Genomic DNA, 23,361 nt, shown 5'->3' with positions numbered 1-23,361 from the left:
AGGTAGTTACAAATATTACACGGAGCCCAGAGACCCAGAAAAAATGGAGAACACAACATTTACTTTACAGTTTCCCGCATGAAATCAAACCTAAACAATGCATATGCGGGAGGTGTCCAACGGCTCCTCTTCAAGCCTCGGGCTAAAATATCTAAGATATTTGCCCTTAGAGAAGCACGACCCCAGAACCCTGCAGCACTGTCAGTATCAACTCAGGCCCAGCCACAGCTTGAGTTTTTCAGGCACTGTCTTGAGCTCCATCCTTAACCCAGATTCCCAGGATGCACCCAGTCAGCACCACCTCCTAAATCTCCACAAAGCAGGCAGATAGCCTGCCGTAAGCATCTCAGCCTACCAAGGCCACAGAAAACAGCTGGGGGGCCCTTCCCTCTCACCAGAAGACCCAGGAGTAACTGGGCAGCCCACTTTGATCAGCTCAGTGAGCAAGATGACACAGTGTGCAGCCAATGAACATTAACCGGCCTCCTACCTGAGCTTACTATTTATACTCAGCCCATGTACGGTCCTGAGACAATCATGGGGAGTGGAAAAACCACAAATACATGAAGCCTAGAGTGAGTGTGTGCTGTTGATGTGGGCATGGCCATATCAAGGACCTTAGCCTCAAACTCATGGGAAAACGGCAAAGCTTTACTTCCCTGGGGTGAGGGTTACAGGGATACAAAGACGTGTGCAGATAGTGTTAGTGTGTGGGGAAAGTGTCCACCATGGCTTTCTCCCCCTCAAGAACCTGAAGAATGCCTCCCCTACAAAAACTGCAACTACCTCCGTTAACTTAACTGGCCCACTTGATTCAGCTGTGTGCAAAAACTCTGCCTCTCTGTTCAGCTGTATAAACACACTAAACTCAGAGAGGGAAATTTCTGCTTCTACATCAGAGACCCCAGTCCACTCAGTGCCAGCTTTTTCTGTGTGTCCATGTTTCTGTGTATATGTTTGTCATTTCTTTATTCCCTCACCATACCAGTATGTCTCTGGAACCACACCAGGACAGAGTAGAAACTGAATAGTACCACATTCCTGTTGCCAGGCTTGCAGTGTTCTGCCTGATCAAAACTTCCAGAGGCCTGGCAGTAGCAGCACATGCCTTTAGTCTCAAGCACTCGGGAGGCAGAGGCAAATGGATCTATGTGAGTTCGAGGTCAGCCTGATCTACAAAGTGTGTTTCAGGACAGCCAGGGCTACACAAAGACCCTGTCTCAAACAAAAAAATAACAATAACAACAACAACAACAAAAATCTGGAGAACCCTGGCCCACAGTCCCCAGACACTGACAGGTACCTACATACCCAACACCATACCTGAGAGGTGCTTGCTACCACATTGATAACCTGAGCTCCAGGAGAAAGCTGATGCCTGCAAGTTGTCCTCTGGCCTCCACACATACACTATTGCATTCATGCGGCATGTGCATACAAATAAATCATAAATAAATACATAAACAAAACAATTTAGCTAAACAATAGCTAAAAAGCCTTCTAAATATTGGGAAATGCATGGCATCCAAGTGCAGTAAACTCAAAGGACCCCATTTAGATTCAACTGATATGGTCGTGTTAAAGACAAACTATATTCAAGCTCCCAAAAGTCCAAGACAAGAAATTCTTAAAAGCAAGAGTAATGCGCCAAGGCCTATTTAAGCAAGGCCCTAGTAAACTAAAATTAGAGTCTGCTACAGCAACTTTTCACAAATGGATTAAACTCTCCAATTAAACAAGTTTGGTTGGCTGAATATATTCTTTTAGATGAGCTGCAACTGTTTGCTTTCTACAAACCTCACAGAAAGGTACCAAAGAACAGAAGAAACTCCCTGGCTCCAGACAAGCAAAACAAGAGTAGAATGAGAAAGGGAGATCTGCAGTCCATGTTGCTAAAAAGGCGCTCATGTCCCTGCCAGGCCTGACTCCCTTGTCATTAATGACAGAAGTTTGGTCAAAAAGAGTCCACAATAAAAAACAAACAAACAAAACCACCACAATGTCAAGGAAAACCATGTCCACATCTTCTATTGCTCCAAAGAAATAAAGCCCAGATTGAGCTGAAACAAAAGAAATAATAGAATTTCAAACATCACTGATGACCCTGCTAGCCATAATGATCAACATGGGAGGGGGAATGTGCTGATATGTTTGGGGAAAAGGATGAGCTCCAGGCAAAGCCCCATGAGCTGAAGCTCAGATTTGTCGTGTGAAAAGAAACTGGAGCTGTAAGATGTGCTCAGTCTCTTTCAGGAAGTGGATGAATGCCTCAGGAGCAATACAAGACATTCACCAGAACTTTGGGCATCATAAGGCATGGACTGCCCATGACAGTGACCTACCTAGAGAGAGAAGGGCAGCAGGGCCCAGATGCTCTCCAGTCTGAATTGGTAACCACACACCATCCACTTGGAATGGGTAATTCAAAAGAAGCTATGTAGGTGCTGGGTTGCTGTGTAAACTCCAGGAACTCCCAAGAGCAACAAATAAAGCCACAGACTTAAGCTATGGAGCCTGGGAAAGAGCTGTGACTGTGGGGACCCACACACACACATCACACACTATTTCAGCAAGATAGTTATTTTTATAAGACAGCCTTGTTTGATTTTTTATTTTTATTAATTACAGTTTATTCACTTTGTATTCCCCTTGTACCTCTCTCCCTCCTCCCCTGCCAGTCTCACCCTCCCTTTTCCCCTCCCTTTTCCCCTCCCAGTCTCACCCTCCCTTTTCCCCTCCCAGTCCCACCCTCCCTTTTCCCCTCCCATGAGCCTCTCCCAGTCCACTGATAAGGGAAGTCCTCCTCCCCTTCCCTTTGATCCTAGTCTATCAGGTCTCATCAGGAGTGGCTGCATTGTCTTCTTCTGTGGCCTGGTAAGGCTGCTTCCTCCTTGGGGGGGGGGGAATCAAACAGCAGACCAATCAGTTCATGTCAGAGACAGTCCCTGTCCCCATTAATATGGAGACCACTTGGATACTGAACTGCCATAGACTACCTCTGTGCAGGGGTTCCAGGCCATCACCATGAGTGGTCCTTGGCTGGAGTATCAGTTTCAGAAAAGATCCCTGTGCCTGTACTTTTAGGATCTGTCGCTATCCTTGTGGAGCTCCTATCCTCTCCAGGTCTTACTATCTCCCACTTCTTCCCTAAGATTCCCTGCACTCTGCCCAAAGTTTGGCTATGAGTCTCGGCATCTGCCTCAATACCCTGCAGGGTAAAGCCTTTTAGATGCCCTCTGTGGTAGGCTCCTGTTCCCTGTTTTCTACCCCCTCCGATGTCCATCCTCTTTGCCTTTCTGAATGGGGACTGAGCATCTTAGCCAGAGTCTTCCTTCCTGATAGCTTCCTTAGGTGTACAGATTTTAGTATGTTTATCCTATAGTAGGTCTAATATCCACTTATGAGTGAGTATATATACCCTGTGTGTCTTTCTGCTTCTGGGACAGCTCACTCAGAATGATCTTTTCCAGTTCCCACCATTTACCTGCAAATTTCATGATTTCCTTGTTTGTTTGTTTTTTTTTTATCATCACTGAGTAATATTCCATTGTGTAGATGTACCACAATTTCTGTATCCATTCCTCCACTGAGGGGCATCTGGGCTGTTTCCAGCTTCTGGGTATTACAAATAGAGCTGCTACAAACATGGTTGCACACTCTGCAAGAAAAGATGAAAAATAAATGGACGAATATTTAAGGAAAGTATAATTATTCTGCTTAACTAAAATGTGCAGTACCCATGTGTTGAAATATCACACTGTATCCCATAAACCTATACAAAAAAAAATATGATGAAAAGAAAAACAAAAGGCAAACAAATAAATGTTTTTGGACTAGCACAAAGAGAGGAAAGTGAGTGCAGGTCTGGCCAGTAGCCACTGTCAGCTGAAAAATCGTTTCTCTGACTCCATAACTGGACTTTGAGATCAAGATCTGCCTTAGCCCTCTTCCCTCCCACCTTTGCGCCTCCCTCCTTTCTGCCTCCCACCCTTTCCCCTCCCACAAGTAGGCAGGCAATCCTTAAAGCATTTAGGCGGGAGGTTGGAAGGATTGGCGAGAGTGAAGAGTAGCTGCACCATGAGCACCTCTGCTCTGAGCTCCACCAGATTTGTGGGCAGCATCTCTGGCTTCCTCCAAGCGGCCTCCGTGCTTGGCCTCCTTCTGCTTCTGTTCAAAGCTGTCCAGTTCTACCTGCACAGGCAATGGCTACTCAAGGCTTTCCAGCAGTTCCCATCCCCGCCTGCTCACTGGTTCTTTGGGCACAAGGTATGAAGAAAAGATAAGGAGGGTGGGAGGGCAGAGAGGATGGGTGTCTCAGAGACTGACCATCAAGCTCCCAGGACAAAGCCTGCTGTGTAAGATGTCCAAGTGCTTCATGAGATACCCAGCTCAGGCTCATACGCATTCTATCAATAGTTGCTCAACCAGTATGGCTATTGCTCAATTCTGTACTGATAGCCCTGTATCTGGAAGGCTGTGGTTGGTCCTACCTAGCCCCCTCCTCTTCTGGCTGAACACCTTTAATTGCATTTGCTGTTCTCAAACAACTTCTCGGTGGCTCCTTGCCTAGTCACTCATGGCTATTCTCTCCCGAGCTTGGAGCTTGCCTGGGAACACAAACATCAGTGAAATAGAAATCTTGCTCCATGGGGTTGTTGGTGTGGCAATAACACACATCTGAGAAGCCCTCAGCACAGAAGAGTTCACCCTGCTGCAGTGGGTGGCTGCCCCAGAGTAGGGGAGTTTTCAGGATAGGTGAATTGCAAGATGAAATCCTAAAGTCACAGCCCATTAAAGGAAAAGGCTAATGTAGTTTTCCTCGGGGTCCAATTAGCTCTCCATTCCCCTTCCACGTACCCTGCACCATGAGCTACTTGGATTCAAACACACACTCACTTTCCTGTACCACAGTGCTCAGCTCAAGAGCCAGGCTCAGGTGTATGAAATCACCCAGAAAGGAGATGGTATAGCAGTCTGTAAGCTAGGAAGGGACGGTACTGACCGCTTGCACTGTCACCCCAGGAAATAACCATCAAGGAGGATACATGGAAAGGCTTTCAACAAAGGAATGTGCAGTAGGTGCTCCTAGAAGGGCACGTGGGTGTGAAGCTTGTGTTCTGCGCTCAGGATCTGACCCTGTGGCTCCTCTGAGAAGCTCTCTCCAGCTCAGGACCAGCCATCCTCCTGGATAGCAAAGCTATGAGTGATAGCGCAGATAGTCCCTCAAAATGCTCCACATTCCTGGCAACTTCTGAAAAACCTAAAATTATGTTCCTGTGCTTGTGCTGCTCTTGTCTCCAACCCAAAAACTAAACAAGAGCCCTCCGACCTTGTCTTTCCCCCAACAGCAGTTCCACAGAGACAATGAACTACCGAACATTTTGGCATGTATGGAGATCTTCCCAGGTGGCTTTCCTCGCTGGTTCTGGGGGAGCAAAGCTTACTTTACTATCTATGACCCCGACTATATGAAGGTGATTCTGGGGCGATCAGGTGAGAGTGACATTTCACTGTGGACACATAAGCACCTTTCTCTTTGGTACCTGTACTAGACTGTCAAATTCCAGAATCATGTAGCCCTGCACTCTTGAGCTACCATTCTTCCAGGCCACCACCCAGCACATGGGCACCAACACTCAGTACGGAAGATTCAAACTCCTCAGCCAAGTGTCTTTATCTTTCTTTGTAATTTAATCAGATTAAGATGGTAAGTCATGTAGATTATTCCAGATCTGAAAAACAAACTTCAAATCCGTATTGGCTTGAGTTTGAAATCCCTAATTTTTATTGGCCTGGAATCATAGGATAACTAAGCCACCATCCACTGTAATTACCCACACACACACACACACACACACACACACACACACACAAACTACTCGTCATATTTGTCCTAGTCTTTGACTTTGAGCACATGGACTGTTTCTCACCATCCCACCATCCCAGCCCCAGAGGAGTCCAGCTACTATTACATGAATCCTACCTTCCTAAACCTGACTGTTAGGACAAAGTTTGAAAGGAATATGAGGAAATGGACAGAGATATAGGACAGTTTGCCAATCATCAGCACTCAAAAGATCACAGAAGCCCAGAGGTTCAACCCCACCTGCCTCGGAATTGCCTGATTTATCCCATTTCTTGTTAAGCCATTATTTCCCTTTCAGATCCAAAGGATAATGGTGCCTACAGATTGCTGGCTCCTTGGATTGGTATGTATGTCTAAATTGGGAATGTGATCTACTCCCGATTAGATTTTCCAAGTGCTGTGTCTGGTTCATAGAATATGAAATGTGACAGGATAGCACTGTCGTGATCTATCCCCAAAGCTCTACTTCTGACCCTTCACTTCTCCAAATAGCCCTATGTGAACATCAGCTTCATCTACCTCCTTCCAACTCTTTTGCAATTTTTGTCTCACAGCTGTCATAATCACAGCATGTATGCCAGTTCCTCTAGCTAGGAAATTCATGTTCTGAACTGTACCATTCTTCAGAGTTGTCTCCCTCAGTTCCACTTCATACCACCACCATCCCAGCTTATCTAATGGTCTCTCTGATTAGATCCCACACATAAACACACCCATTTCTGGCCCAGGGTATGGTTTGCTCTTGCTGAATGGACAACCATGGTTTCAGCACCGGCGGATGCTAACCCCAGCCTTCCACTATGACATTCTGAAACCCTACGTGAAAACCATGGCCGACTCCATCCAATTGATGCTAGTGAGTTCATTTGACTTTCTTCTCCTCTGCTCCCCTCAGCTCCACTGTCCTTTCTGCTTCGGCTGCTGATTCTGCTACTGCTACTACTGCCACAGCTTCAGCAGCAGCATCTTCTTTCTCCTCCTTTTCTTCTCACTCCTCATATTCTTGTCTCTCTTTCTCTCCCAATCTCTTTCTTCACCTACCCAGAGTGTACAACAACAAGCTCTGTGTGTACATTCTATTAAAGAACCTTCATTTAAAGAACCTTCCAGGTACTAGCCAGGATACAGCCACACTTGCTCATTGTCTAAGACAAAGAGCATCATAGTAGATAGATACTCAAATACCTCTTCAAACTTCAACTTCAGAGGGACTTCCTAGAATGATACTTAGTCAGGGTTCCCTTGTGTCTCAGTGCTTCTGCATAGACTTGAGTGATCGTCAGAGAAGTGAACTCCACAACCACATTATCATAGCCAAACCTGCCATACCACCACCTTTCAAAAAGACTTTGAATTCTGATTGTCTTGGTTAACCGGAACTGGCTTATAATGTAGATGTAGTCCATCAGAGATGTAGTCCATTGTCATCATGGTAGAAAACACGGAAGCACACAGGCATACATGGTGCCGGAGAAGTAACTGAGATTTCTACATCCTGGTCCAAAGACAGCAGGAACAGAGTGAGACACTGGGTGTGCCTTGAACATCTGAGACACCAAAGCCAGCCCCTTGTGACCATTTCTTCCAACAAAGCCCAACCTACTCCAACATGGCTACACATCCTAATAGTAGCACTCTCTATGGGCCAGTGGAGGCCATTTTCATTCAAAACAATTCAGATTTTCATTTGTTCACACTGACTCAGTTCTTCTCAGCAAGCTTTTGATGAATACATAGTAACTGAAATTACTAGTGACTGCCATTAGAAATACCCGTAGTAGCTACTTGGGTGTTTGTTTGGATTTTTGGTATTTGTTTGTTTTGTTTTGTTATTTTTTTTAATGCTCAATACGTGAAAGTGCTACCATCCTCTCAGGTTGAGCTCAGCTCTCCAAACACTGACACATCCTCTTCTTTACCCCTTAAAAGCATCATTGCTTGTCAAATAAAACATCTTAACTAGTTACAAACATTTGAAACTCATTTCCTATCTTATGGGTTCAACATTTAATTTTGAAGTAGTTTACAAGAATGTAAGTGTTTTTTCACAAAGATTTGTTTTGCAATTTATAGAACATCTATTATCCAAATTAAAGATTAGATAACACAGTATCTAGAAATATAGAGAAAGAATCCAGACTATTGAGCACAAGTCTTCTGGGAAAATTAGGCCAATGCTCCCCTCCTACTGCAGGACAAATGGGAACAGCTGGCTGGTCAGGACTCAATAGAGATCTTTCAACACGTCTCTTTGATGACCCTAGACACTGTCATGAAGTGTGCCTTCAGCCACAAGGGCAGTGTCCAGGTGGACAGGTAAGAGACAACCCTGGAACTTCAGAGCCTTTGGCCTTACCAACTGGTATGGACTTATCTGAGATGCAGGTGAGACATCTTGGATACTCAATCAATAGTCTGACCCCAGGCCCAGGTCAGTTTCTGACCCAATCTAACCCTACCCCAACCTCAGGACTCTGATCCCTAGCTGAGTTGGATGCCTAGATAATTCATGCAACCTTTTACAGGCTTGAAAATTACCAGGGTTATAAGACAGAATCAATGTGTGCCTCAATACTGAAAATTTCTCCCCAGAGTCCATTCTATCTGTGGGTCATTATCTCTCCATAGTCTAATCTGTTCTGTATCTTCTTCCTCAGTAATTACAAGGGCTACATCAAGGCCATTGGGGACCTGAATAACCTATTTTATTGCCGTGTGAGGAATGTCTTCCATCAGAATGACACCATCTATAGTCTGTCTTCCAACGGCCGCTTGGCCAACAGCGCTTCTCAACTGGCCCATGATCACACAGGTTCCGTTTGTGCCTCCTGTCTGTCCTCCTTTCCCAGAATCAGCTCAAAGGAGTTATTGATGACTTCTGAGGTAGATCCAGGCCTGTCAGTGTCCCTTTAGAACCTGAGTCACACTGTAAGTGTTGGAAGTTGGGCCATCAGAATGCAAGGAACTATGTGGGTGTTCCATCATATTGGTAATATTTAGTGAGACCTGACCCTGCAGCTCAAACAGAACTTCTGTTGCCCATGGTCCTGAGAGGAGGTCTGACCTGTATCACATGGCACTGGTCTTCTAAACCTGCCCAGTTTTTACTTGCTGTCCTATATAGAACACATAGTTTGAGAAAGGAGATGCATGGGATTGCCGTAGTTCTGGGGTCTGTGTGTTAACTGGTGTTCTGAAACAGACAGAGTGATCAAGCTGAGAAAGGAGCAGCTGAAGGATGAGGGAGAGCTGGAGAAGGTCAAGAAGAAGAGACGTTTGGATTTTCTGGACATCCTCTTATTTGCCAGAGTGAGTGTGTATAACATAAGCCTGAGAGTCTTCTGGGAACACAAAAGGAACAAGCACAGCTCTGACGACACCCGTTGCCTCCCTCAGATGGAGAATGGGGCCAGCTTATCTGATGAGGACCTGCGTGCCGAGGTGGACACATTCATGTTTGAGGGCCATGACACCACAGCCAGTGGAGTCTCCTGGATCTTTTATGCTCTGGCCACCCACCCTGAGCACCAACAGAGATGCAGAGAGGAACTTCAGAACCTCCTGGGGGATGGATCTTCCATCACCTGGTAAGAGTTCTTTGGGTAGGGAGGACCCTCTGGTCTCCAGTCTCCCTGACCTTCAAGATGAATGTTCTTTCAGGGACCACTTGGACAAGATGCCCTATACCACCATGTGCATCAAGGAGGCCCTAAGACTCTATCCACCTGTTCCAGGCATTGTCAGAGAGCTCAACACACCTGTCACCTTTCCTGATGGACGCTCTCTACCCAAAGGTATGAGTTCTTTAGGCCTGTTCGCCTAAACTCATTCTAGAGATAATGGAGGATCAGAAGTGTGAGCTTCAACAGTTATGAATCCCTCTGGATGTCCATTTTCTTTTCAGTAAATAAATGCTTCTTACTTATAAAGTACATTTTTTAGTGTGGGAAATAAGCTTAAATTACCTCCTATAAAGGTAAATCATGTCCAAATCTATTGCGTTGCATGAATAGCATTGTAAGCATCTCATTTATCAAATAAATGGAAGTCCTTCTTCTTTTGAATCTGTGGTCTTATCATGATGCTCCATTCCAGTTTGGGAACACTGACATTCTTTGGTTATTAAAATCCAATCTCGATTCCAAGTACCAACACTATGTAATTCATAGCCACACTTATTCTTCATATGTCATCACTGTCCTGTGTGCGTGTGTTTATGCTGGGGTTGGGCACACAGGCTTATGTTTGCACATCCAAATGGAAGCCAGAGGTCAATATTTGTCAAGCCAGAAGTCAACATTTGTCATTCCACAGATACCATTTGCCTTGACTTTTCTTTAGTCCAGGAGGTCTCTCACTGACCTATAACTCACCTATTAGTCTAGGCTGGCTGTCCAGTGAGCCATCAGGACCTGCCTGCCCCCACCTTGCCAGCAGTGGGATGACAAACAGGTGCCACCACACACAGAATTTTTTATATGAGTTTTGCAGATCAAGATTGGGTCTTCATGCTTATACAAGCACTTTAGCAGTTTATCCGTCTCTCCATCCCCAATTGTCACATCTTTTTATCATACTCTACATTTGATATAATGCGTAGAATTTTTTATAAATAACTGTTATTTATATATAGATAAGTAAATACAATGTGACTCCAGACTCTTGCCTAGGCTACACTGATGGTAAGACCCTACTGCTTAAGACACAACATCATCAATCACAGATAAAATCACCTGGTGCTCAACTGCTAGCCCTAATTCTTAACCCAAATATTAAATATGGTTTTTCTTCAAGCTTGTTTCACTGATAACTTTACATTTATACATACACAGAACACAGAGAGAGAGACAGAGACAGAGATAGAGAGAGGAGTTTCAAAATTTAAAAAAAAAATAGTCAAAGGTAAACAAAACAGGATGAGTTTTTTCTTTTCCTTGCAGAACTCCTTGACATCTTCAGTTTGTTTATCTGGATGTCTATGAAGGAAATAATGAGCAGAGTTTCTTCAAACTCTTTGATGGTTGACTTATTTGTCTCTAGCAAACATTAAAAGTAGAACCCCATAACTGTTTTCTTCTGGCTTTTTGCTGTGGCTTAATATTTGTTCCATGCCAAACATTATACAGCTATGCAATTCCCAGAGTCATGTGTTAATGGGGTTGGAAGGGTGGAAATTTTGATAACTGATATTAGTTTTGGTGGTGCCCAAGGCCTCCTGTTTTTTAAGCACATACTCTATCACTGAGCTACTCACACCAATCTGAGAGGGGTAAGCTTACTCTGACCATGTAGGTTAGAGGTAAGGCACTGGGTAGTGTATTGGGAGACTAGGATTGATCTCACATTGTTCCATATAGTGGCTTTAGAAAGAGAAGAAGAGACACCACTAAGAGATGGACTCCTGCCCTCACCATGATAGAACGCAACGAAGTGGAGGGAGCAGTTTCACCAGAATTCATACAATACTGTTTGAACATTCAGTTCCAAATCTGTGAGCTAATAAGCTTATCTTCTTTACAAGATTTTATACACACACACACACACACACACACACACCACATACCACACACAATGTGATTCAATCCTTAGAAAGTTCTTCACAACGAAACCTTTGAATATGATATTATGACTTTATCTCTCAAATCCTATTCACTGGGATGTACAGGAGAGGTAAAGACTTAGATAGGGGCTAGGGAGCTATGCTTCTTTTTTGCATAAAAGCAAATGAATGAGATCAGTAAATCCATGGCAGTCTCTGAGAAGTGCTCAGGCTGATGACAGAGATGAACAGATGACCCCTGTAATGTCGGGAAATCACCTTTCATCTCACACCTCATTGTGTCAAAATCCTAACACTGCCACATCCTACTTTGGTGATGATATGTAATCCCTCTCTGAATTTTAGTAACTCACCTGAAAAAAAAGAAAATGGAGGATCATTGTGGGGACTGAATTGATGTTCATCTTTAGTGGAAATTCCTCATCAAATTTAAGTACTCTTTACTCCCAAAACTCAAGTTCATCTCTCTAGCTTCTCTTTCTTTAACTCCATTTTCATACTCCTTACTTGTGCCTCAAGTTCATTTTCAACTCACCCACATCTACCAGAGGTAATGATCTGTAGTACCCAGACCTTTTGTGCAATCATGTCCCCTGCTGTCTCAGGAACAAAGGACTCACTCCCTCTGTATAACCCATCTTCTCTCCTGTTCCTATCTGACCCACAGGTATCTCAGTCACACTCTCTATTTACGCACTCCACCACAACCGGAAGGTGTGGCCAAACCCAGAGGTAAGAGGCCCCAGAAGAGGGCAGGGTTCCTCAAGACCTCAAGACCATTGCCTCCTATTGTTCCCACCTCAGGGCATCTTGTGCCCTTGTGAGTTTGAAGCAGGGGCCTGACCTCCGCCTGTCCTAACTGAGGCACTGTCTCCATGCAGGTGTTTGACCCCTCCAGGTTTGCACCAGATTCTCCACGGCACAGTCACTCATTCCTGCCGTTCTCGGGAGGAGCAAGGTGAGACATTTTGTGCGTGATGATGGAATGTACTGTGGAGAATATTTGCAGCACACATTGGTTTTTTTTTTACTTCCTGCATATATGACATCTCTCATTAGTGGCTATGGGGGAGAGCTTCTTGAAGATGTGTTTGTACACAAAAGGAGAGTAGCATTTCAGGGCACACTATGAAGACATTAACCCATTGTTCTCCCCATTCTCCAGCCAAATTTCTACATCAGTGGATGCCACACACTTGGGTGTATTCTAATATTTCCCTATAAAGGATGGGACTTTAAATTGATATTTTTTATGTGAATTTAACTTCAGGTGTCTAGCTTTTCAAATTTTGGAATTCTTAAGGGGGCATTCCTTTTACCAAACCTCAGCCTGGCCCACCACCCTTAGGGTTCTCTAGAATCTAATTGCAAGTGATTAATTTGCTTAGGCGTCTGCCATGTACAACTGTCAAGTCAGATATGTGAAGTGTTACAGTGCGTCTTTTGAAGGAATAGTTACCCCACTGTGCATATACTCTGTCTTTGCAGTCTCTCCAAACACAGTTTTTGAATCAGTGTTGACATTCATGTCCCTTTTGCATTTGCCTGGTGGTCAAAACTTGACAGATAATGTGTATTCCTCAAATTCATACTTAGAGGCTGTATAGTCTTACTTAAGAAAAAAAAAACATTAAAAAGGAGAAAAGTAAACTGCTTTTTAAGTAAACCCTCTATTTATATATAACACATGGCATTTTTTAAAGGTTTCTGGTGAGTGAAATATAAAACACTCTCGAAATAGCTACTGAACCAGACAAAGCTTCTAAGGAAATCCTCAAAGGCTCCCATTGGACCCGACTCACTGTATCAAGCTTTAAAAAGCAGTGTAGAAGCAGGGGTTTTTGTTTGTTTGTTTTTGTTCTTTGTTTTTTGTTTTTTGTTTTGAGCCTATGTTTCATGGATTCCTCAAGTGGCAAATCAACTTTCACAGAACAGGCTTTAAGTAAGTTGTTCTTCCAGGAATAGGCTATCTAGCGCTTGGTGTGCTTCGGGATTGAAAGCCTCCACTCACTGCAAATCAAGTCACCACCACCAGAAGACAGGAAAGTAGAGCATAACCCAGCTTAAGTTGTCATGAAGCAGGCTGCTGAAGCAGGCTTGCCTGGAGCGCATGGTCCCTCTGCCTCTATTTCCAAGTGCTGGGATTCAGGCACAGGTCACCACACCTTGCTTGGTCAGAGCTATTCAAATCTTTAATGTATTTCATTTCATTTTTTTCCATACCTTAAATCCAAATGAATTAAATTTTAAGACCAAAACTATTTTTTTTAATTTTTCATCAATTACACTTTATTCATTCTGCATCCCCCCATAAGCCCCTCCCTCCTCCCCTCCCAATCCCACCCTCCCTCCTCCCTCTGCTTGCATGCCACTCCCCAAGTCCACTGATAGGGGAGGTTCTCCTCTCCTTTCTGATCTTAGTCCATCAGTTCACATCAAAAGTGGCTGCATTGTCCTCTACTATGGCCTGGTAAGGCTGCTCCCCCCCCCCAGGGGGAGGTGATCAAAGAGCAGGACAATCAGATTATGTCAGAGGCAGTCCCTCTTCACATTACTATGTAACCCAACTGGACTCTGAACTGCCCTGGGCTACATCTGTGCAGGGGTTCTGGGTTATCTCTATGAATAGTCCTTGGTTGGAGTATGAGTCTCTGGGAAGACCCCTGTGTTCAAATTTTCTTGTTCTGTTGCTCTCCTTGTGGAGACCCTGTCCTCTCCAGCTCTTACTATTTCCCAGTTCTTACATAAAATTCCATTCACTCTGCCCAACAGTTGCCCATCAGGCTCAGCATCTGCTTTGATAGTCTGTAGGGCAGAGGCTTTCAGAGGCCCTCTGCGGTAGGTTCCTTGGTTTCCTCTTTTCTTCTTCTTCTGATGTCCATCCTCTTTGCCTTTCCGGATGGGGATTGGACATTTTAGTTAGGGTCCTCTCTCTTGCTTAGTTTCTTTAGATGCACAGGTTTTAGTGGGTTTGTCCTATGTTGTATGTCTATATGAGTGAGTATATACCATGTGTGTCTTTTTGCTTCTGGGACAACTAACTCAGGATGATCCTTTCCAGATCCCACCATTTACCTGCGAATTTCATGATTTCCTTATTTTTCATTGTTGAGTAATATTTCATTGTGTAGATGTACCACAATTTCTGCATCTGGGTTGTTTCCAGCTTCTGGCTATTACAAATAAAGCTGCTACAAACATGGTTGAGCAAATGTCCTTTTTGTGTACTTGAGCCTCTTTTGGATATATGCCCAGGAGTGGTATGGCTGGATCTTGAGGAAGCGCTATTCCTAGTTGTCTGAGAAATCTCCAGATTGATTTCCAGAGTGGTTGTACAAGTTGACATTCCCACCAGCAGTGGAGAAGGGTTCCCCTTTCTCCACAACCTCTCCAGCATGTGTTGTCACTTGAGTTTTTGATCTTGGCCATTCTCATGGGTGTAAGGTGAAATCTCAGGGTTGTTTTGATTTGCATTTCCCTAGTGGCTAGTGAGGTTGAGCATTTCTTTAAGTGCTTCTCTGCCATTCAGTATTCCTCTACAGAGAATTCTCTGTTTAGCTCTGTTCCCCATTTTTTAAGTGGATTACTTGGTTTGCTGCTTTTCAGCTTCTTTAGTTCTTTATATATACTGGATATGAGTCCTCTGTCAGATAAAGGGTTGGTGAAGATTCTTTCCCAATCTGTAGGCGGACCAAAAATATTTATTAAAAGTGTAAATTTTTTATTAATTGCAGTTTATTCACTTTGTATCCCAGCTGTAGCCTTCTCCCTCTTCCCCTCCCAATCCCATCCTCCCTTCCTCTTCTCCACCCATGCCCCTCCCCCAGTCCACTGATAGGGGAGGTCCTCCTCTCCTTCCTTCTGATCTTAGTCTATCAGGTCTCATCAGGAGTGGCTGTATTGTCTTCCTCTGTGACCTGGTAAGGCTGCATCCCCCTGAGGAGGAGGTGATCAAAGAGCAGGCCAATCAGTTCATGTCAGATACAGTCCCTGTAAACAGAGAATTCTCAATAGAGAAATATCAAATGGCAGAGAAACACTTGAAGAAATGTTCAACGTCCTTAGTCATGAGGGAAATGCAAAACAAAATGACCCTTAGATTTCACCTTACACCCATCAGAATGGCTAAGATCAAAAACTCAAGTGACAACACATGCTGGAGAGGATGTGGAGAAAGGGGAACCCTCCTCCATTGCTGGTGGGAATGTAAACTTGTACAACCACTTTGGAAATCAGTCTGGCACTTTATCAGACAATTAAGAACAGCGCTTCCTCAAGATCCAGCTATACCACTTCTAGGCACATATCGAAAAGATGCTCATGTATACAAGGACATTTGCCCAACCATGTTTGTAGCAGCATTATCTGTAAAATGAATTTTTAAGTTGCTCCCATGGGTGTCAGGTGCTATGCTAGATAAAAACACAGGAATGGATGAAACTATCCTATCCTTGCCTCCAAGATTTCAAAAGCGTGCTCTGCAAAGACAAATATATATGTGGTTAAAATATATTCCTCCTTCGTCCTTCCACTCGTTCATTGAGCAGTTTGCAGAATGTTCCACGTTCCTGGCATCATCCCATGCCCGGACTGTGACATGTCTTTGAATATAGCACTGATGTTGCTCCAGGGGCAATCACAAGGAAATGTGAGCTAGCTGCTCATTGGGCTGAGCTTTGAGAATATGAAGCCTGGGGGGAAAATGAATTCTCAAACACCTCAACAACTTGATCTGAAGTAGGAAGTTTGATGGGCAGGAAAAGGATAACGACAGCTGCCAGTAGAGGGTACGGCTCCCACTAGGCATCTGAATACAGCCCTACCTGATGGAGGTATAGAAGGTCAGTATGGAGAGAGGGTCAAGGAGACCAGAAAAGTCCAGAAAAAACAACTGAAGAAGAAACAACAGACATTTCTGAAGTAGAGTTTGAGGCTATGGATGCCGATAAATTAAGGAGGTGGAGGTACCCTAAGGAAGAGATAGATGGGACAGCCACTTGAAGGTCCCCAACATAGTTCCCCTGTAGAAACTTTTCTACTGGCATCTGATTCTGCTCTTTGGAACCTATGTCCTAGATTTCCCTAAATAGAGTAAACTAAGCAATGAGTAACTTATTAAATAATGCACAAGTTTGAGGTCTAATCCTTAGAATACTGATTTCATACCTCTGAAAAAAAGAACTAGGGTCAAAGCAGCCTTGAAAAATGTAGAGGCTATGTCAAAAGTCAGGGGAGCCAAGGCCTGGGGTAGAAACAGGTATGACCTATAGTGACAGAGTTTAAACTGGACCTGTGACAATAGGCCCTAAATGCTGTTCTGGAGTTTCAGGAGTCAGCCCTTAAAATAGGTCAGAGGCTAATGACTTTTATTGTCCCTCTCTGACCCAGGAACTGCATTGGGAAACAATTTGCTATGAATGAGCTGAAGGTGGTTGTGGCCCTGACCCTGCTCCGCTTTGAGCTACTGCCAGATCCCACCAGGGTCCCCAAGCTCTTACCACAACTTGTGTTGAAAGCCAAGGACGGGATCTACCTGCATCTCAAGAAGCTCTAGTAACTCTGGTAGGAACAAGGCCACAGTCTATGAGCACACCGCTGGCACCTCGTCTGCCTGTCATCTGTCCCTGTCACCATCTCGCTTTCCATGTGCTCATCTTTCTTCCCACATGTTCGCTCCACGGCCTCCCAGCCTCCTATCTGCCTGCCCATCTCTCACTCACCTTCCTCTAGAGTCCCTATTCAGCTTTCTATCTCCTATTCACATCTGACTATGCACCTGATCTCGAATCTTTTCCAGCCTCCTCTCCTTGCCCCTTCCCTCTGTCATTCTTACTTTTCCCTACATGATTTCTTCATGATACCAATAATCAACTGTCACAACCTTGGTGGTCTGAAATAACAAAAAGTTATCATCTTACAGTTCTGGAGCTCAGACACTGGCAAAAAAGTTATTGGTGTGACCAACCTTCTTTCTGAAGAGTGCTCCAGAGAGTCCTCGGGATACATCATCATTCCTTGCCACTGGAACATGCTTTGTAGCCAGCATTCTCCCCAACACCTCTCTTCTAATTTCCTTCCCTTTTACAAATGCTCTTGTGACAGCATCAAGTCCACTAAACTATCCAAGATAATTTTCCCATTTTGATATGCCTTATTCAATCTAACCTATTAAGTTCCTTTTGAATTATGAGGGAACATTCATGGGCTCCAAAACTTGGGGCCTGAACATCATTGTGACACCATTATTCACCCTAGCACTGTCTTCACATGTCTGTCACATGGCATGTTTGTCTAAAGTTCTCCTGAATCGTCTCTCTCCTCCCGACTGTCCCTCACACAAGTTTCTCTGTCTCCCCTCCTTTCTGCAATGAAGTTCCCAGTGTCACATGAAGTGTTTGTCTTCCTTTGATGGCTGTGAACTCAAGTTCCCACGTTGCTTAAAACCGCTCCTGCCTAGGAAATCATGAAATTTGCAGGCAAATGGTGAGATCTAGAAAAGATCATTCTGAGTGAAATATCCCAGAAGGAGAAAGACAAACACGGTATATACTCACTTATATAAACCTATAAGATATGATAAACGTAATGAAATCTATACACCTAAAAAAGATAATCAAGAGAGTGGACATGGGGTAAGATGATCAATCCTCATTTAGAAAGACAGATGGGATGTGCATTGAATGTATGACAGGAGTCTACTGAGTGCATCTGAAAGACTCTAACTAGCAATGTTTTCAAAGCAGATACAAAGACTCATGACCAAACCTTCGGCAGAGTACAGGGAATCATATGAAAGAAGGGGAGTTAGTATGATGGGGAAAGGATAGGAGCTCCACAAGGACCAAATATATCTGGGCACAGGGTCTTTTCTGAGACTGACATTCAACCAAGGACCATGTATGGATATAACCTAGAACCTCTGCTCAGATGTAGCCTGATTGATTTTTATCTCTCTACTGTTGAGACTAAGCCAATTTTTAGATATATTAAGCATATATATTTATGAACCTAAGAAAAACATCTTCATTTAATTAATCATTCTTCATTATGTAGTCCCACCTCCAATTATTTATTGTGAAAAAATATCAGGGCCACAGCCTATCTATAAGAATAAAAACCAGAACCTCTGCTCAGATGTAGCCTGTGGTAGCTCAGTAACCAATTGGTTTCCCAAAGTGAGGGGAACAAGAACTATTTCTAACAGGAACTCAATGAGTGGCTCTTTGGCCTCCCCACCCCGCAAGGGAGGAGCAGTCCTGTTAGGCCACAGAGGAGGGCTTTGCAGCCAGTCCTGAAGATACCTGATAAAACAGGATCAGATGAATGGGAAGGAGGTTCCCCCCCTATCAGTGGACTTGGAAAGGGGCACGGTGGAGATGAGGGAGGGAGGGTGTGATTGGGAGGGAATGAGGGAGCGGGACACGGCTGGGATACAGAGTTAATAAAATGTAACTGATAAGAAAAAAATTAAATTAAAAAAAAGTTTAAAAAAAGTAAAACACATTTTAACAGGAAAAAATTGAATATAAATACCTAGAATCACTAAATTGGTAGGTCATGGTTACAACAGACCCACTCTGTTTAATTTTCATTTCCTACAAGCTAGCAAATAAAAAGATTAAATAAATATGCTTTTTAAAGATAGTAATAGATAAACTATATTAAAAATTAACTTTAAAAGATCCTGCTCACACAAACATACCACAATCAATGTGACATTTTTGTTGGATCAATGATGCCATATGTATTCTTGTAGTTTATTGTAGCTTAGGAGAATCCGGTGTTATTTCCAATTTGCAAATAGGGAACTTAGCATGTCTAAGGACTAGTCTTAGATTTTCTAGCCTCTTGACTTTCGAAGCTTTCCAAACACAATAGTTTATACCACTGCATAATATGTAGTTTAACTTCTAAATGTAAAGAGTAAATAGCTGATTTGTAAAATAAAATTTAGTCTTTATATAACAAACAACCAATCCATGGACCTCCATTCTTGGCATATGTGTAAATAAATACTGGGAAAAAAAAAACTGCTCCTGCCTGGATCAGGATCCATGATGCATCCTCTGCCTTTCCTGGTATGCCATATTCTGCTTCCTGGGGCTTCCTGGGGTGGGCTTCTCATGGATCCAATGACTACAACCAAGAAGCCTTCCTAGTCTTCTACCTACCAGTGTGCTCGGCTAGAAAAGGCTTGTTCTGAAGAACAGCAGAAGTGGACAGAGTAGATACTCTGTACCTGACCAAGGGGATAGCCGGGGCAGGAACAGAGCCCAAGTTGTCATGCACAGAATGTTCAAGTAATACATAGTCTCATGATAGGCATGCTGAGAGAACCCCGGGAAATAAGAGCCAGCCAAGGACAAGTGTTCTAACCCCAGGATTCCAGATGGAGTGACTCTATAACCAGAAAGTGATTCTACTGCCTGGAAGCAATGAGCAAGACCTTGGCTCAGTTTGCCGTCACGGACATTCCCCCTCCAGGATACAAAGAGACACTCATGTAAGCACTCTCCACACCCACAGCACATTCCACCCACTCATGTGCACATGCTACCCAGCATCAACGGAGCCTCCGGGTGTGTTCAGAGCATCATAAAGCTGAAGCAGTGGTCATCTGTGATAGCCACAACTTCCAGTGTCCACTCTCCCTCCCCCAGGAGGTTCCAGTACACACATGCGTGCACACACACACACACACACACACACACACACGCATGCACGCACACACGCACGCATGCACATACCAGAGTTCAGAGTTCTTGAATTTATTTCCACTGATACAAACATTCAAAGAAGAGCTGATATTAATGATAGTGTCTTGATAAAAAGACATCAGAGTCAGGAAAGCCTCAGCTCAAGCTCCTTCTAGACTAGTGTCCCTCAGGTTCCTTCCTTAATATTAAAATGTAGTCACACCTTCCTCCTATCAGAGAAGGGTAACTCTACTTTATTCATGCCACATGAGTGCCAGGGTGCTAAAGATCTGAACTGATAGTTTAGACTCAGATGTCACCCAGAGATGCATGGTGCTTATGACTGGGGAATCAGCACCTGCAGAAAATCTAGAATGATAGTTTAGACTCACATGATAATTTGAAACCTTACTACATTCATTCAGAGATCAGTTTATCTGTGTGCATCAGAGCTCGTAGCCAACAGGCACAACTACAATGGGACCTCTGCATCCCAGCTTCTAGTTTGCAAAGAGGCCTAGGTCTTGACAGGGCTTTACAGGGGTCAGCAAGTGTCCTGAGGCACATCTCCCAAGATGTGGCCTTCTTCTAAGCAGGAAAGAATCGGAGGTAGGAGAGGTATGCGGGTGGCATATTTCCCTGGATGCCCTAAAGCAGTGGTTCTCAACCTTCCTAATCCCTCGATCCTCTAATACAGTTCCTCATGTTATGGTGACCCCCCCCCACAACCATAAATTTATTTTCATTACTACTTCATAACTGTAATCTGACTACTATTGTGGATCATGATGTAAATAATCTGTGTTTTCTGATTATCTTAGGTAGCCCCCGTAAACGGGTTGTTTATCCCCCCAAAGGGGTGATGACCCACAGGCTGAGTTGAGAATCATTGCCCTTGAGACTTCACCATGTCCCAGAGCTAGAATTCCTGGCTCCTGCCTCTGACCCTAGCTTCTAGTGCCCTTTCGTCCATATGGGGCTAATTTCTGGATTTGAACTCCTAGGATTTGAGTCCTAGGAATAGATATAGGTGCCCAGAGCCACCAAGCAGCTGCTGTGGTGACTGTGAGGGAAAGACCTCTAAGGGGTCATGTAGGCCCCACCCCTGAACTCCTTTCACCCAAAAAGTCCTTTGCACCTTCATGCCTCCCTTATGGAAAGGAGTTTCCTTCCTCCCAGAAAGTCCCCTTTTAATGCTACTGTCCCACCTTCCCTAGAAATCCATGAACTCCCAGAAATATATCCCAAGAAAGAAATCACACCAGTAAAAACATATTTCATATTCTTTGACTTTGGTGATGAAAGTTTGCTTTAAAAATTAACGTTTATTTTGTACAAATTTAGTTTAAGCAATTTTTCTTTATGTCCATTAGATTCTAAATACACACAGAGATGGTTAAAAACAAACAAACAAAAAACATGTCACTGAAGGGCCACCTATCCAAGCCATCCCTCCTTGACAAATCTCAAGGCAACATTTCCATTGTCTTCACTAAGGGCTGAAATGTATGTTTCTGATTTTTTATTTGGTTTGGGTTCTTTATTTGGTTGGTTGGTTTGGTTTGATTTGGTTTTGATTTTTTGGAACAGGTTTCACTGTGTCCTGGAACTCATTTTTCCCTCAAGAGTGACCATGCTGGCCTCAAACTCACAGAACTCTGCCTACTTCTCCCTCCCAAGTGCTGGGTTTTGTTTGTTGTTTGTTTTAGAAAGACATACGATTATGAGAAATAAATGAAATTTCTCAAGACATCCAGATGTCAGCAAATGTTTGTGGATTAAAGGAATGAGTTCTACAGTCCAGGCACTGAATCATTAGACACACATGTTTACAAGGGAATGTCTTCCAGGAGACTGTTGGTGCCAATGCTCTCACATCCATCAGCCTCCAAAAGGCAGGTATCCATGAAGACTCACATTCAGCGTAGGAGGGCAATGTCCTAGGAAAAGCCACAGGCTGTGCTGTCCAGGCCTTGTTCTCTGAAGACCTACTTTCTGGACCCAGATCCCAGTGGCTTCAGGTGGAGGTGGATGCCATTTTGGGAGCGCAGGATTAGCTGGGGGAGCTTGATGGGCAACTTTGAGGGATCCAGAGAGAATTCAAAGCGCAGCAAACAAAGGGCTGTGACCACCTTCATCTCATTCATGGCAAATTGCTGTCCAATACAATTCCTACAGCAAGCAGCACAAAGAGGCATTAAGCTCTCGACTGTCCAGAGTGACAGAGTCCAGTTTCTTAGAGGCTCACAAAAAGTAAAAATAAAAATAAAAAACAATAACTATTTCAGACACATAATGGCCGATCGATTTGTTGACTTGGGCTTAAAAATCAAATTTTAGGAGCATGTAAAGGGCCCCACTGGGTAGCTTCATTCAGGAGTTCTGCTTTCAGTCTCTCACAGAATGCAAATACCTACCCCACCCATTTCCCAGGAACAGAAAAAAATAGAAAAAAGGTCCCCTTGTCACAAAGCACTCCCTAATGATGTCTCCCCAATGATGGCCTACACTTTTCATTCCCAGTCTTGAGGACCTGAGAATGTCCGTCTCCTTACCTGGGCCCTGCAGAAAAGGGCATGAAGGCAAAGGGGTGACGTCCTGTCATGTTCTCAGGAGAAAAGCGCAGTGGATCAAAGACCTAAGGAGATGGGATTTTCTTAAATACTCACCAAACCCTGGCAGAGGGCAACCCCATGGCCCACAGCCCGTCTGACCTCCAGGCCCAGAGATACAGTACCTCTGGTTCAGGCCACACAGCACTGTTCCTATGGAGGGCATAGATGTGCAGAGAGATCAGGCTTCCTGTAAGCAGAAAAGAGGTTTGGTGACAAGCGATCATGAGGTAGCCAGGCCTGAATCCCCTAATGTTCCCCTGTCTGGGACGCTAGCTTCAGCCTGTGCCCTGCCGGTGACACTGAGCTTCTGGTCACATTCATTCTTTTTAATAATCACCATCCACAGTTCCATTAACGCAGTACTGAGAATAGTGTCTAACCCAGACACCTGTGGAATGAAAACAAAGAGCAGCAAACCCACCCTAGCACAAAGAAGACACATAGGAGCTAACTGTTGGCTTTCAATTAACTAACTCCCAGGAAGCTATTGCGCGATTGATAAGAGATACCATTCATTCCATGTTTACTATCTGTCAGGCTGAGGTCTGAACTCTTCTATAAAGCCACCACACAGAACTGGACATGTAGATGAATTGCATCATAGCCTATGGGAATTATCTCCCT

The 23,361-nt window shown here is 44.0% G+C and overlaps 2 protein-coding genes and 1 long non-coding RNA gene across 6 annotated transcripts in view; 1 reads left to right on the top strand and 2 right to left on the bottom strand.

The window, feature by feature from the left end:
- Nucleotides 1-2,761: 2,761 nt before the first annotated feature.
- On the bottom strand, nucleotides 2,762-4,421 carry LOC132653034 (uncharacterized). The gene is made up of 3 exons (XR_009590672.1): nucleotides 4,327-4,421; nucleotides 3,485-3,658; nucleotides 2,762-2,890 (listed from the first exon to the last, which is right to left on the bottom strand). It is a non-coding gene; the product is annotated as an uncharacterized LOC132653034 (long non-coding RNA).
- LOC110539797 (cytochrome P450 4A10) lies at nucleotides 4,037-21,874 on the top strand. 4 transcript variants are annotated; one of them, XR_009590671.1, is made up of 14 exons: nucleotides 4,037-4,266; nucleotides 5,349-5,493; nucleotides 6,165-6,209; nucleotides 6,595-6,722; nucleotides 8,061-8,182; nucleotides 8,524-8,678; nucleotides 9,069-9,175; nucleotides 9,263-9,453; nucleotides 9,527-9,660; nucleotides 12,094-12,158; nucleotides 12,308-12,384; nucleotides 16,815-16,988; nucleotides 19,749-19,929; nucleotides 21,713-21,874. XR_009590671.1 is itself a non-coding variant. In XM_060379810.1 (13 exons), exons 1-12 carry the CDS (start codon nucleotides 4,078-4,080, stop codon nucleotides 16,978-16,980), a joined length of 1,524 nt encoding a protein of 507 aa, XP_060235793.1. In that variant the 5' UTR covers nucleotides 4,037-4,077; the 3' UTR covers nucleotides 16,981-16,988; nucleotides 21,713-21,874. The 4 variants fall into 4 exon arrangements, 3 of the variants coding, with proteins under 3 accessions (XP_060235793.1, XP_060235794.1, XP_021482295.1); XM_060379810.1 differs by lacking the exon at nucleotides 19,749-19,929; XM_021626620.2 differs by lacking the exons at nucleotides 19,749-19,929; nucleotides 21,713-21,874 and adding an exon at nucleotides 17,347-19,398 and having other exon boundaries at nucleotides 4,038-4,266.
- The window catches only part of LOC110539796 (cytochrome P450 4B1), a 16,050-nt gene continuing 14,116 nt past the window's right edge, over nucleotides 21,428-23,361 (bottom strand). The window contains exons 10-12 of the mRNA XM_021626619.2: nucleotides 22,860-22,924; nucleotides 22,678-22,760; nucleotides 21,428-22,294 (exon numbers count right to left, since the gene is read on the bottom strand). Coding sequence (XP_021482294.1) covers nucleotides 22,111-22,294; nucleotides 22,678-22,760; nucleotides 22,860-22,924 — 332 coding nt within the window. The 3' untranslated portion in view covers nucleotides 21,428-22,110. The remainder of the gene's footprint in view (nucleotides 22,295-22,677; nucleotides 22,761-22,859; nucleotides 22,925-23,361) is intronic.

The sequence above is a fragment of the Meriones unguiculatus genome, chromosome 3 (assembly GCF_030254825.1).
Source record: "Meriones unguiculatus strain TT.TT164.6M chromosome 3, Bangor_MerUng_6.1, whole genome shotgun sequence".
Taxonomy (NCBI): domain Eukaryota; kingdom Metazoa; phylum Chordata; class Mammalia; order Rodentia; family Muridae; genus Meriones; species Meriones unguiculatus.
The sequence above is the reverse complement of the archived record's forward strand: the minus strand, read 5'-3'. Positions and strand labels throughout refer to the sequence as shown.